At 36.7% G+C, this 13,428-nt stretch overlaps 1 protein-coding gene across 1 annotated transcript; it reads right to left on the minus strand.

The window, feature by feature from the left end:
• Nucleotides 1-745: 745 nt before the first annotated feature.
• Nucleotides 746-13,428, minus strand: tent4b (terminal nucleotidyltransferase 4B). The gene is made up of 11 exons (XM_016237172.1): nt 13,256-13,428; nt 10,801-10,847; nt 8,659-8,779; nt 8,459-8,566; nt 8,231-8,359; nt 7,452-7,665; nt 7,181-7,307; nt 6,510-6,619; nt 6,234-6,430; nt 5,789-5,938; nt 746-2,575 (listed from the first exon to the last, which is right to left on the minus strand). The coding sequence occupies exons 1-11, from the start codon at nt 13,316-13,318 to the stop codon at nt 2,435-2,437; spliced, it is 1,407 nt and encodes a 468-aa protein (XP_016092658.1). The 5' UTR covers nt 13,319-13,428; the 3' UTR covers nt 746-2,434.

Genomic DNA, 13,428 nt, shown 5'->3' on the forward strand with positions numbered 1-13,428 from the left:
TGACTGTGTTATGGTAAGATCAGGTGTGTGACCTATTAAACATCAGTCATTGTCAAGATACTAAATGTTTAGTTTACAACATTACCTGTTTCTGAATAAACGAAGCAATGGTTGATTTAATGTCAATATTATTTAATCCCTATTTCATACAAACCAGTTACTATGTGTAAAGTAGACTGTGAAACCCTGAAGCCAGAACATAAAAATGCCACTTCCGCTTCAAACTTACCAAAATGAAAGACAGAGCTAAACAGCAGCTCTGACATGATAGCAAAACCTTTATTCATGCAGTCCTTTTAACAATTTAATCTGAACTGTAACAACGACAACTTTACATTTACTTACATTTATGCTTAGATATTATATAAATGTTTACATTTATTTGCAACAATTAACAGACTATTAGAGATGATATTTCTTCCTATGTAAAGTTTCTTCTTCAGTAATGGCTTTTTTAAGGGTTCCCACCCTTTATGACCATGACCTTTCCAGTCGTTCATGCTTAAGGTTTTTTTTTCTTTCTTCTTCTTCTTCTTATTTATTTATTTTTTAACAAGTCTTAAAGATTGCTGGAGTGGATCTCCACGAATGTACAAAAGTCTCCAAACAAACAAATAAAGATATTTGTGGACATGGAGGACTTGCTTAAGGAATGTAAGTGCAGAGCATAAACATTTATATTCACTACAATCATGTTGAACAGAATTTTTATAGAACAGTAAATGTACCCGCTTGATGTTTTATAGTTGTGCTGTAATTTTTATTGCATGGATGATCACGGATACATGTGGAGTACACCTTACTAGAGCACTGGCCGTGACACTAATGATCCTCCAACTGTTCTAGCTCTGCATCTCTCTCACTCTATTTCAGTGGCATCCATCTGGTTTCAAGACATACTACTGGCTTTGATACTTCATTTTAGCATCATATACACTAAATCCAGGTGGAGTAACTAATATTACCTCATCAAAAGCCATCATCTCTTAAACTGACACCAGAAACCTGTGAAAACTATTAGGCAAATCTTAACCAAAAAATAAAAATAAAAACAGTAACCTTAGGTTACACCACCACCTACTGGTTATCTGAAGAATTGCAATAATATTAATTTAGAGAGAACAGGCATTCTTACACAATACATCAAAATCCAGTGGAATGGAGACAAAAAATAAAAATCACACAAAATAATTCAACTCATCTCCTTTTAAGTAGACCAGCCACAAATTAAAATGTTTAAACTATCTTTTCTAGATCTGTTAAAATGTACTTTCAGAAATTAACTTGGTCACTCAGTTGTCGGAAAAAGGGTAGCTGACATCCAGAAAAAAAAAATATATATATATAGCACACTACATGACAAGCAACAATCATGTGTCACTCAGCTATAAGACAGAACACAAAACATGTCTGGCCACTGCGGTCAGAATATAGAAATCCAATGTCTTTGATAAAAATAAATACATTAACAAATACAACTTATTTTTGTGATGGACATATAGATCATTCAGAGAAGCAGACTGAAAACCACAGCGGTAGTGTTCTTCAAATTTCCAGATCAACACACTTTACTCCTCCTGCTGACAGACTCACACATACACACATTCATACAGTGTGCACGGAGTCGTGTGTGTTTTTGGATGTGCAGTCAAATACGAACACCTCTCTTATACTGCCCAACCACATCATTACACAAACAATAGAACAGCAGAAGAGGCTGATGATAAGTGTTGGCAATTGAACCCAAACCCGCACACAGCTGTGAGGAGATGTTTTACAGTTAATGTGTGTACACCTATAGCATGGCAACATTTGAACAATGCTATAAAAGTATTATGAAACCATTTCCATGTTGGATAATATTTTTGGGTTATTTTGTAGTTTTAGTTTTTTTTCTTTTTGTATATATTTTTTTAATAATATTTGTATAATCTGCATACATGACAAAAAAGAACCACTCTTCAAAAAAGAAAACCATGCATAATTTCTCTTGTACGATTTAAGTTTTTTTTTTTTTAGACATTTAAAAATCTTTGCACTTTCAATATAACTTTTTTTTTGTAATTTGAGTCCTTTTTTATTTCAGTTGTCCTCAGTGAGGCAAAAGTCCCAAGGCTTCAGGTATTGCTCAAGTTGAATTCTCTCTCCTACATTCTCTGGTCCTCCACATCTCCAATAGAGCAGTGCAGCTCCCATATGGGCAGCGAGCAGAAGCTGTGCAGAAGCCAGTGGAAATCAGGCCTAAACTCTCCATATGATTTCAATCCCATGGCCAATGCCCCACTTTAATTATTATTTTTTTCTTTTCCTTTTCCAGCTACAAAGTCACACACATCCCTTACACAGTGGGACAGGAGAGATAAATGATACCACCAGCACCCTTCTGTGGTCAGAGACATTAAGAGCAGGTGTAAGTCTGAGAGAACAGCTCCCCCTATCTACACAGGTCCTCATGCGCTACCTCACGCTGAGGTTTCCTCTTCTTTATGTTGTTTTTTTGGGACTTGCTGTTTTGATGGATCTTGTTGGGGTTGTTGTGTGGCCCTTGAGCACTTTTGTTAGTAAGCTGCCGACTCTAGAAAAAAAGAAAGAAACAGATGACATTTATATTAAGGTTAAAACTAACAAATAAAACTCTAACATGTTACGTTGTTTGTTAACATCAGTTAATGTTTTAGATATCATAAAGTATCAAAAAAATTATTTTTTTTAAAAACTGTCGCATAGCATATGTGACGTTTCGAGCACGCAGGCTCTTCATCAGACAAATGAACAACACTGATATCCCAATCTTTACCCTACCTCCTACCTCCAGGGGATCAAAGGTCACATGACCGTACCATATTATCATGATAATAATAATAATAATACCAAAACAATAACATATCAACCAAGGAGAAAAACATAGAAACCAAAATAAGAAATAAAAAGAATTCAAAAACATATAAAGCTATGCAAAATACACAAATATAATTATCAATATATTGTTTAATAACATTAATTGATGCCTGCCTAGGTACATAAATACAAACTGCACATGTTCAGAGATGCGAGTTTTTAGAGGTCTGCTAGTCTTACCAATATAACAAACCACAAGGGCAACGCAACAGGTAAATGACATTAGCCGCCTTACATGAAATAGTGCCTCGAATTAAAACATTTTTTGCCGTGTGTGGATGTGTAAAGGTCGACGTCTTATATGTGAAATTACACTGTTGACAGTTACCGCATCTGTAATTACCATATGGTATTTTGTTCAAAAAAATGAGGAGTAGGTTTCAAATCAGCTCTAACCAAAAGATTTCGAAGATTAGGTGTTTTCTTGCACACTAAACGAGGTGGTTTGTCAAAACATTTCTTGAGGTTAGGATCACTCTCTACAATATGCCAATGTTTCAATAAAACAATCAATGTCCTTCGACACAGGCGAATATTGGATGTAACAGTTAACACGATGGTCACATTTTTTATGTTTTTTAACGAGACTCTTGTTGTGACACATCTTTAAAACGACTGGCTGCAGACTGAATCCACTCTTTCGTTTTCTGAATCTCTGTGATAAAATCTTCATCACTGCTGCAAATATGGCAAATACGACTAAATTGTGAAATTGGTTTTTGGAAATTATTTTGGTTTCTATGTTTTTCTCCTTGGTTGATATGTTATTGTTTTGGTATTATTATTATTATTATCATGATAATATGGTACGGTCATGTGACCTTTGATCACCTGGAGGTAGGCCTATAAAGATTGGGATATCAGTGTTGTTCATTTGTCTGATGAAGAGCCTGCGTGCTCGAAATGTCACATATGCTATGCGACAGTTTTTAAAAAAAAATACATTTTGATACTTTTGGAGCTTTGGTGTTGCCGACTTTACATCCAAAAATTGTCCACTTGTTTCTTAGTCGAGCATCCAGTTGAGATTGATGTGCGTGCTTTTGCCTGCTCTTCACAGATATCATAAACTAAAAATTTAATTTTTTTAAGTATTTATTAATCTAGGTTATTTAATAAATATACTGTTGTTCACTGTTAATTTGCTGACAATGTTCCTTCATAATATATGGCATTATACACAGTCGTGGTACACAATGCCAGTTTTATCAGAAAGCTGGATTAGGCTAAAGCAGAGGAGAAATGCAAGAAAAAAATATAACTTAAAGCAGCACTATGTAATTTTTTCTGTGTTCAAAATATGCAAAATGTATATAATGAGCGAGTACATCATGAATTCATCATCCAAACCGCGTTTTTGTCTTATTCCGAACTACTACGGTACACTAAGTACTTATATTTGGACTATTGTAGCCTGGTCGGGTCATCACCGCTGCGGAGTAACACATACCTGCGTGAATCGCCAAGTAGCTCCGGTTGGAATGTTTTTCCGCGGGATGTGTGCAGTTCTGTTTATTAACCGCTAGAGCGCCAAAAGTTACATAGTGCTGCTTTAATGTATTAGTAGACATTAAATATGGGGTGCTCCGATTGATCGGCTACCGATCACTATCGGCCGATAATCACGTTGGGATGATTGATCGGCGGTCTCTAAAAAGGCAGATCTCCAAAAACCGATCTCAAGCTGATGATGCTGCCGTGAGAGGTTTGGCACGACATGCAGAGGCGCCGTCTCAGTCTCTGTCCGGCGCGGGTGAAATAATTATTATGCTGAAGGTGAGGAACTCCGTGAGTTGCGGTCCGGCAGTGCGCTCCAGTAGCGGTGCGTCTGCAGCAGTGCGGAGATCGTTTCCGCACCGAGTCTATTTTTGCTGTGCTGCAAGCGCTGAATTAAAGTGACAGCTCATTGTTTGCGGTAAATATGAACATGGATTGACACGAAAATGTAGTAATTACACCATAAATGCATATAACTGAAGTCTACTGTGTTTCACAGTCAACACATGGCTTTTTGTCTAGGTTTAAAGGGAAAGAGCACTTTTAGATAAACAAGGCAATAATAGATGCACTCGTGGAGGTAGGAAAACAAAGTTCTTTATGAACGGCAGGATTGCTTGTAATAAAGATTTAAATGCAAAAGGAAAGGCAGTAGAGCTGACTATTTCTGTCAATGGTAAGTTTGTGATAACGTAAGAAAAGTAGTTTAAATGTTTTACCACTTGCTTGAGCAACTTAATGTATAAATCTAGAAGTAAATGCAAAATTAAAATGCATTGAATGATGTGTTGCTTATATTTATTGTGTTTAAACATGTCTGTGAAAGATTGTATTACTGTACTGTGTAAAAAAATAATTGCAATGCTGAAAAAGCATTTCCAGTGACAATGTTTGGATTTGAAATCAAAATAATGGATAAATGTTGTGTTTGTGGTAAACACGGATCAGTAGCAGACTCCTGTGTGAAAGCTGCTTCCCCTCTCACAAGAGTCACCTAAGAGGGGAATTCCCCCATTTTCAAAAATGAAATTCAGGCCCTGAATAAATGTCTAAAAATCCTGATTGGAGTATCACTATATATAGTTATAAATGATAAAAAGAAGGCTTTAAAAAGATCGGTATCGGTGACTGGTATCGGCAGATACTGCTTTCGGTGGTCGGCGATCGAGCTCAAAAATCCTGATCAGAGCACCCCTAACATTAAACAAGATTAATAAATGCTGTAGTACTGTGGATTAATTCATGATGTTAATTAATACCAAATCAATTGGTTAACTAATGCTAACAAATTGAATGTTATAGTAAAGTGTTGCCAATGAATGTATTACTGGGATACTGAACCAATATGTCTCAATCATAAATGGAATCATAATCACTTCCATCAGGTTCTTACCTTATTGCCCTTATAAGTGGGGGTGGGCATTGTTGCTGAATGATTTTGTGATCTGTGATTGGACAGATTCCTTTCTGTATTCTCACTGTAAGAGTTAGAGCCCCGGCCACCCAAAGCTTTTGAAGTTTTACAGGGTGTTCCATCAGAGTCCTGCAGAAAGCCAGTGGAAAAAAATACATGTATACAAATACAAAAATATATATATATATTTTTTCTGTTTTGAAATAATATTTTTACCAATACAGTGTCTAAATGTATTTGGTTTTATGCTAAAACAGCATCTAATGTTGTAAGTGAACGTTATTAATATTACCATATTTAAAATGAAATAAGGAATAGACAAACATGATAATTTACATATAGAAAAACTATATTAACATTTTAAGTGTGTCCAAAGAGAAAATGTGGATTTGCACAGATGCACAGATACATATATAGAACTTACTGCATCACTTGAGCTAGAAGCCGTTGAAGATGGCGATGATGATGATGATGGTGATGAAGGGGAAGAGGGGGAAGGAGAGGAGGAGTTTGATGACACTTTGCTCCGGGGAACAGTAGGAAGCACCGCACTATCTTCAGAAAAGTTATTATTGCACTCATCAAGCTCCTCGGACTCCACGAGCAGCGTGACATCATTTGCTATGGAGAATCAAAAAAGGGATATTCAGCTTTCTAAAGTGAAATATGGATCAAAATGAGCTCAGGGATAATGTCTCACCATTACAATTGAGGACCGGCTCATTGTTGCTCCGCTGGCCCCACTGCGCACTGATCCAGACACGGTACTCCGCTACTTCCTGTGTGACACGGATTATTCTGCCTAGAATACTGTAGGGAAAAATAAGCCCATTCATGAATCCAATCCGGAGTAGATCCTGATTTTTATCACAGTAATTTTTTCCCCCTAGGACAATTAATATTAGTTTTCACAATGTTCATCTATCAGTTTGCAGTTGTTTTTTACTGTTTGCAAATTACTATTACTAACTATTACTAACAAATTACTAACTATGGGTGTTTAGAATACTCCAAATACATTAACATTAAAACAAGATTAAGAACAAATTCACATGCATATAAACGTGCTGTAAACTATGCAGAAATCTTGAGAAGTTCTCCTGTGTGTATAAATACAAATAATCCTCGTAAATATGAGACCCATTATCTATGTATGATAAGGGAGTGCATATCCCCCCTGACATGTCTTAAACCAAGAGAGCTTGAATACTGCTGTCATAGTGTCTGCACTACATATTATATCATGGGTCAATAAAGAAACACTTCTTTCAAATTCATGAAATAATACGAAACACGTTTAATGTTCTGCCCAGCCCTTACGACTAAGAAAATTAAATGCACACATCTTTTACCCAGTTCTCCTTGTCTCACCTCTCTGACTCGTTGTTGGGGTAGTACTTGGCAATCGGGGACACAGCATGACTTAAGACAACATAAGCGTAATCAAAAGCCTCTTTCACCTGCATCGCCCCATATGAACTTCGCCCAACATCATTTCCTATGACACAGACACACATAAACAAGTGATAAGAATCAGAACATCTTCCATACAATCTTTGATGACATTTCCGTATCAGTTGAACTGTTTAAAACGCTAATCAGTTTAAAATGTGCATGTGTGCGTGAGGGTTTGTGTTTGTACCTGGCTGCAAAGGATCCTCAATGTAAAGCATTGAGGGTCTGTACCCATCCAGCATGCCTTTCTGCACTTCATCCTTGGCCAAATACGAGCCACCGTCTTTGATCCTGATCCCTGTCTTCAGGTAGTTAAAATGCCGTCCGTACAGCTCAAAAAACTCAATCAGCAGTACACCCAGGTTTGGGTTTGAACTACACACATCCTCTCTGTAGTGCAGCTGAGAAATAAAACAGCAGTTACAATTGTAATGAAGTTGTTGTATTAGCTAAAAGCCTATGAGCAATTATCATTAAATAGGTGATTTTCACTCTGGAGGCAAATCTGACGATGCATATACCTTTGGATAACAAAAACAGGCTTTATCAAGCTGATATTCACAAAGAGTGTTACATTGTGTGCATTTAAAGCTGTATTCTAATGTACACTACTGTTGTAGTCTCTTATGCTCACTAAGGCTCCGTCATAAATTCAGTAAAAACAGTAATATTGTGAAATATTACACAAATAACTTTTCGATTTGAATATACTTTAAAACTAATTTCTGTGTTGGCAAAGCTGAATTCTCAGCAGCCTTCAGTGTCACATGATCCTTCAGAAATCATAACCGTAATTTACTCTATGATGAGTAGAAAGAACAGCAAACGAACAGCATTTATTTGAAACAGAAATCTTTTGTAACAATGTAAAAATCTTCACAGTGCAGTTCACATGTTTGTTAGCATTATTTATTTTTGGGTACTAGTGAGAGAGTGTGTGTATTTGAATGTGTCGAAGTGTGTTACCTGTAAGAAGCTGACAACCATGAGGAACAGACTGTATGATCCGATGCCTCCTGTAAAAACCTCATTCAGCTCTCTTTGCAGCAAAAACTGCTTCAAAACCAGCACCAGGTGCGGTAATACGGGAAATTGCTAAAACACACACACAAATACAAGTCAGAAAATAAATCTGTATAAAGAAAGAACATTTAAAGGCTGCCCACGTCAACTTTAAAAAACCTCCACACTCACCTGTTTGAAGTCCTTGATGAGGTTTGCAGCTTTAACACCGTTCTGTACATTAAAGCTAATGTCCACTTTTACCTCTGTGTGCAAGTCTGTCAGTTTAATGATGGGAACCTACAAACACACAGAGCATTAAACACAAGCAGGGATGTCTGACAGACATCAAAAACAGCCTACATACGTGTATGACAAAGCACTGCGCGTACCGTGGCTTTGTCCAGGACTTTGACAGAGTTCTCATCTGCAATTTTTCTCTTGCGTAGCGCCTCTTCCAGAGTCCAGAGAGGTAAAGTCTCCCAGTGACCAAAAACCACCAAGTCTATATCACTGGTATAAAGAGGGAGAAGAAAAAGTGTTAAATAGAAGCAAACAAAAACGATTTTCTTAATGAATGAACAATGTTGTTTTTGAACAAGTTTGATGGCTTTAAAGGGGTCATGAACTAAGAAATCAAAATTCCCTTGCTCTTTTGATATACAAGAGGTCATTGTACTATAAAAACATCCTGTAAGTTTCAGAACTCAAAACTTTCTCGTTAGTCTAAAAACAGCTTATATTGAAGCCAATCTGCCAAAACGACAGCTTGTGGAATGTACCACTTTATGACATAATAGTGTGGCTAAACTCCGCCTCCGCAGAGGAAGATCAACACCTGCTTCAATAGCACTGCCTGTTGCCCCACCCACCGACTCGCACATGTAGTAAATGAATAACGAGAGAGGCAAACGCAGATCTAGGCAGAAACCAAACGATAAAGATGCTCTGAAAACAACAAGACGCTGTTCAGTGCCAAGTTGTGGAAAAACACCTTCTGATCCAAACATTAGGAATGAGTGGATGAAGTTTATTTTTAATGAAGATTCATACTGCGTGATTAAGAACATGGTCCTTTGTTCACTTAATTTCACAGTGGATTTGTTTACAAAAAAGGCACAATTCAATGCAGGATATTCAGAAAGATTGAAGATGATGCTGTGCCGAATTGACTAGACTGGATCTGACAGTAATGTCGCACCACACAAGTGTGAGTAACTGTTTTTATTACATGGTCACTATTGATTTGTCCGTTATTACAGATCGTTTGATATGTAGTATTTATGCATTTTTGACCTAAATCGCAGATCGTTAGTCTAAAAACAGCTTATATTGAAGCCAATCTGCCAAAACGACAGCTTGTGGAATGTACCACTTTATGACATAATAGTGTGGCTAAACTCCGCCTCCGCAGAGGAAGATCAACACCTGCTTCAATAGCACTGCCTGTTGCCCCACCCACCGACTCGCACATGTAGTAAATGAATAACGAGAGAGGCAAACGCAGATCTAGGCAGAAACCAAACGATAAAGATGCTCTGAAAACAACAAGACGCTGTTCAGTGCCAAGTTGTGGAAAAACACCTTCTGATCCAAACATTAGGAATGAGTGGATGAAGTTTATTTTTAATGAAGATTCATACTGCGTGATTAAGAACATGGTCCTTTGTTCACTTAATTTCACAGTGGATTTGTTTACAAAAAAGGCACAATTCAATGCAGGATATTCAGGAAGATGATGCTGTGCCGAATTGACTAGACTGGATCTGACAGTAATGTCGCACCACACAAGTGTGAGTAACTGTTTTTATTACATGGTCACTATTGATTTGTCCGTTATTACAGATCGTTTGATATGTAGTATTTATGCATTTTTGACCTAAATCGCAGAAGCGTCCATCTATGAAGGATGTAGGCTGTCAAACATACACAACTGTTAGCCAATCATAGCAGAACATTGCACAAAAAAATACACAGTCTTGAGAACATTATAAGTGGACCTCAGAGAACAGTACAAAATAAAAAAGGCAGTTCATGACCCCTTTAAATAAATTAAAAACAAACTTATGTAAGGGCACCCAAGTATGTTACAAATGAATTTATGGATGTACTAAACTGAATACTAAACTCAACAGTTTAAGCAACTAGCATACTTGTGTATTGGCACTACTGGTACTATTGATAGATTTATTCCACTAAGCCACAGTTCAGTAATCCAGGTGGCGTATAAACGCAGTATGACTGGTCTGAGTGAAGTGAGATTGCCACAAAAAAAAAAGAAAATCACACACTCGGGATGGCAGGATAAGCAGAGCTAAAATTACACATCTTAATCCCCTCCTTGCAAGCACATAAAAAGTACACAGACACACACAGCTGCAAGTCATAATACATTATATTACACAATTACAAAAATTAGACTTTCATTTAACTCGCACCACAAATCAGGTGTATGTGCAATAACATTTAAGATCTTATGGATATTGTGCTGAGTGTAAAAAAAATGTAGCAAGAGCAAAAAATCATAACATTACCTTGTAGGTAAATACAAGCCTGTGCTGAAGCTGCCAAACACTTGAACCTGAATCAGAAAATAGAAAAACAGATTAAATCTGCCCTTACATGAATCTCCCTATGAAGCTATTAGTCCCAACAGCCAGCCTGTGTTCATATTTAAAACGGAACATATCTATAACATGCAAAACAGACAAGTATTCATACGAGACGCTCTGGTGTTTGAGTACATGAGCGCAATTACACTGCAGAAACAAAGTAGGACTGAAAATGGCAAGCAAGCTGTGACCTCATAAGACATAAAAAATTTTGGTGAAAGAGCTGTAAATTCAAGTATATTAATCCGTGTATTCTGTTGGTTCACTCGGAAAATAATAATATAATATATAATATAAAATATAATATAATATAATGCTGATCGTTACATGCAATGCAAGCCTACGGGACAATGTACTCCATAACTTAATAAGCACAAAATAAATATAAATAAAAAATAAATACACACTTGAGCCAAGCATAAATAAATCATTCAAAACAAGCATTTAACATGCAGTATACATGAAGTATTCATTCACAGAGGGACTTAAAGACATGTACGTGGTTCTAAAATAGTAGGTAAAGCCTCTCCTTGCAAAGTTAAATACTCAATCTTCTTACACCGACACAGACTATGCACATCCTTTGGGTAACCCTGAGAGAGTCATATTGAGAATAATTGATGTTTAGTACTAACCATTAGCAGCTGCTAGCCTGTGCACTGCTTTCAGCTTACAGGAAAAATGATCGCTATAGGAGCTAGATTGTCTGACAATAAATATGCATTCCTAAATTTCACAAGCAACCAGACACTGGCACTGAGAAGGAGATGCTAATTCGGTTTCTTTAATGTGTAAAAGCAGGAAGACAAAAACTACACTGTGGGATTCAAATATAAACATGCTTCTGAAGAACTCCCCTGATACAAATGCATGTTTTAGCTACAAGTGCCTTGGCTACTTTTCTAACAATTTGCAATCATATATACTACAAAGAAACAAGCAATCCTCCTTTATTACACCGATTATGCTTCCTTGAAACATTAGCCTGCACTCTGAGCTAAATATAAAGAGTTACAACTAGTGGTTCAACGGATCAGAAATCTCACGGTTCGGATCACATTACGGTTTTTGACCCATGGATCGGATAATTTTTCGGATCAGCAAGAAAATAAAAATATTTCAATTTAACTTGCATTCCATTTATTACTTAAAGCGAAGTACTTCTTTGATACCACAGCAAACACTACTAGATTAAGAAAGTTTAAACATGATTAAAGAGACAAGAGGACAGCCAGTAAAAATAAGAACAAATACACAAATTACAAGCATAGATAAATACAACAGAATATGTTACAAATTAAATAAGGTTGGTAGTATTCAAATACAGAAATGTAATAATTATGGAAAATAACACAGCTGTGATAAAAATCTATATTTAATTTATACAGCAGTATTTATAGGCCGCTGTCCCTTTAAGACCTGATGCATGGATCTGATATAATGATACACATCACATCCGATTTCTTTCTCAGCTGTTTTCATTCACTTGAGACATAACTGACTGAGTTTACCTGAATGATTGTCGAGATGGGTATTTTGTCATAATTTTATATGTGTATGTGTCTGTTCAGAGGATTCAGAAGAGGATTCAGTTTGCGTGCCGTCTGAAACGTGTGCGCACTTCATGTGTGCGCGCGTAGAGAACAGAACAGCACGCGAGTTTTCCACAACACAAAGGCCAAATAAGGCTGTTGACACACTTTGAATTATTTTTCAGCTCATTATCCATGCATTTAGAACTACATTTTAGCAACAGAAGGTCCTGCCACTTGTGGAACGCACAAAAGGGTCACTGTTGAGTTAGCTATGCTATTCTCTTAGCAGATTCTGTGCAGTTTATATTTCCACATCATGTGTCTTTAGTGTCTTTATTATTTCACTTTGCACACCCATTAGGCATTTCTTTCTCTGCTAGAAAACATCCATAAGCTACAGTTGAAATACAAATAAGATGATTAGCCACCAACCAATTCAAAATAGCTGGACTGAACAACACAAACTGTAAAACTTTATATAAAGCAAATTAATGCAAATTCGTTGTTAAATCAATAAACATATCCTTTCAGATATACAGGTAAACTGAGAAGAGTATTTATTGTATTCCTGACAGGTTCCAGTGATAACTTAGAAATGGAGTCCCTCAAGGCCCTATATTTAGACCTCTGCATGTCCATGACACCAACGTGTAATGGTGAACTACTGCAAGAACAAATTCACATATGGTTTTGATATTTAAAAGGTCAAGTAGAAGTTCTGAAAAAGTGTTTGTATTTATGCCTCTTTGGCAGGTAGCCTATTGATTGTTCCTCATCATCCAGATATTCAAGAATACAAATGACATAAACCCCAAGAAGACAATAATATGAGTAACACTAACCTCAGCATTGGGCCACAAGTCCTTGATGACTCTCTGGATCCTGGCCACCACCTCTAGCCTCATGTGGTCCTCCTCTGGACGAGGAGAAATATACTCATAAAAGTCCTTTATCTCCTCATGCAGCCTGTATAGAGAGAGAAATTAAGTATTACATAATCAAAGAATGACTGCAT

The sequence above is a fragment of the Sinocyclocheilus grahami genome, unplaced genomic scaffold, assembly GCF_001515645.1.
Source record: "Sinocyclocheilus grahami isolate Dianchi unplaced genomic scaffold, SAMN03320097.WGS_v1.1 scaffold508.1, whole genome shotgun sequence".
Lineage (NCBI taxonomy): Eukaryota > Metazoa > Chordata > Actinopteri > Cypriniformes > Cyprinidae > Sinocyclocheilus > Sinocyclocheilus grahami.

Coding starts and splice junctions, on each gene's coding strand:
- tent4b (XM_016237172.1), bottom strand. CDS start 13,318: ATGAGGCTAGAGGTGGTGGCCAGGATCCAGAGAGTCATCAAGGACTTG. Junction 8,780..10,800: donor GGCTTGTATTTACCTACAAG/GTAATGTTATGA, acceptor TCTTTATACCAG/TGATATAGACTTGGTGGTTT. Junction 6,620..7,180: donor CCCAACAACGAGTCAGAGAG/GTGAGACAAGGA, acceptor TTTTCCCTACAG/TATTCTAGGCAGAATAATCC.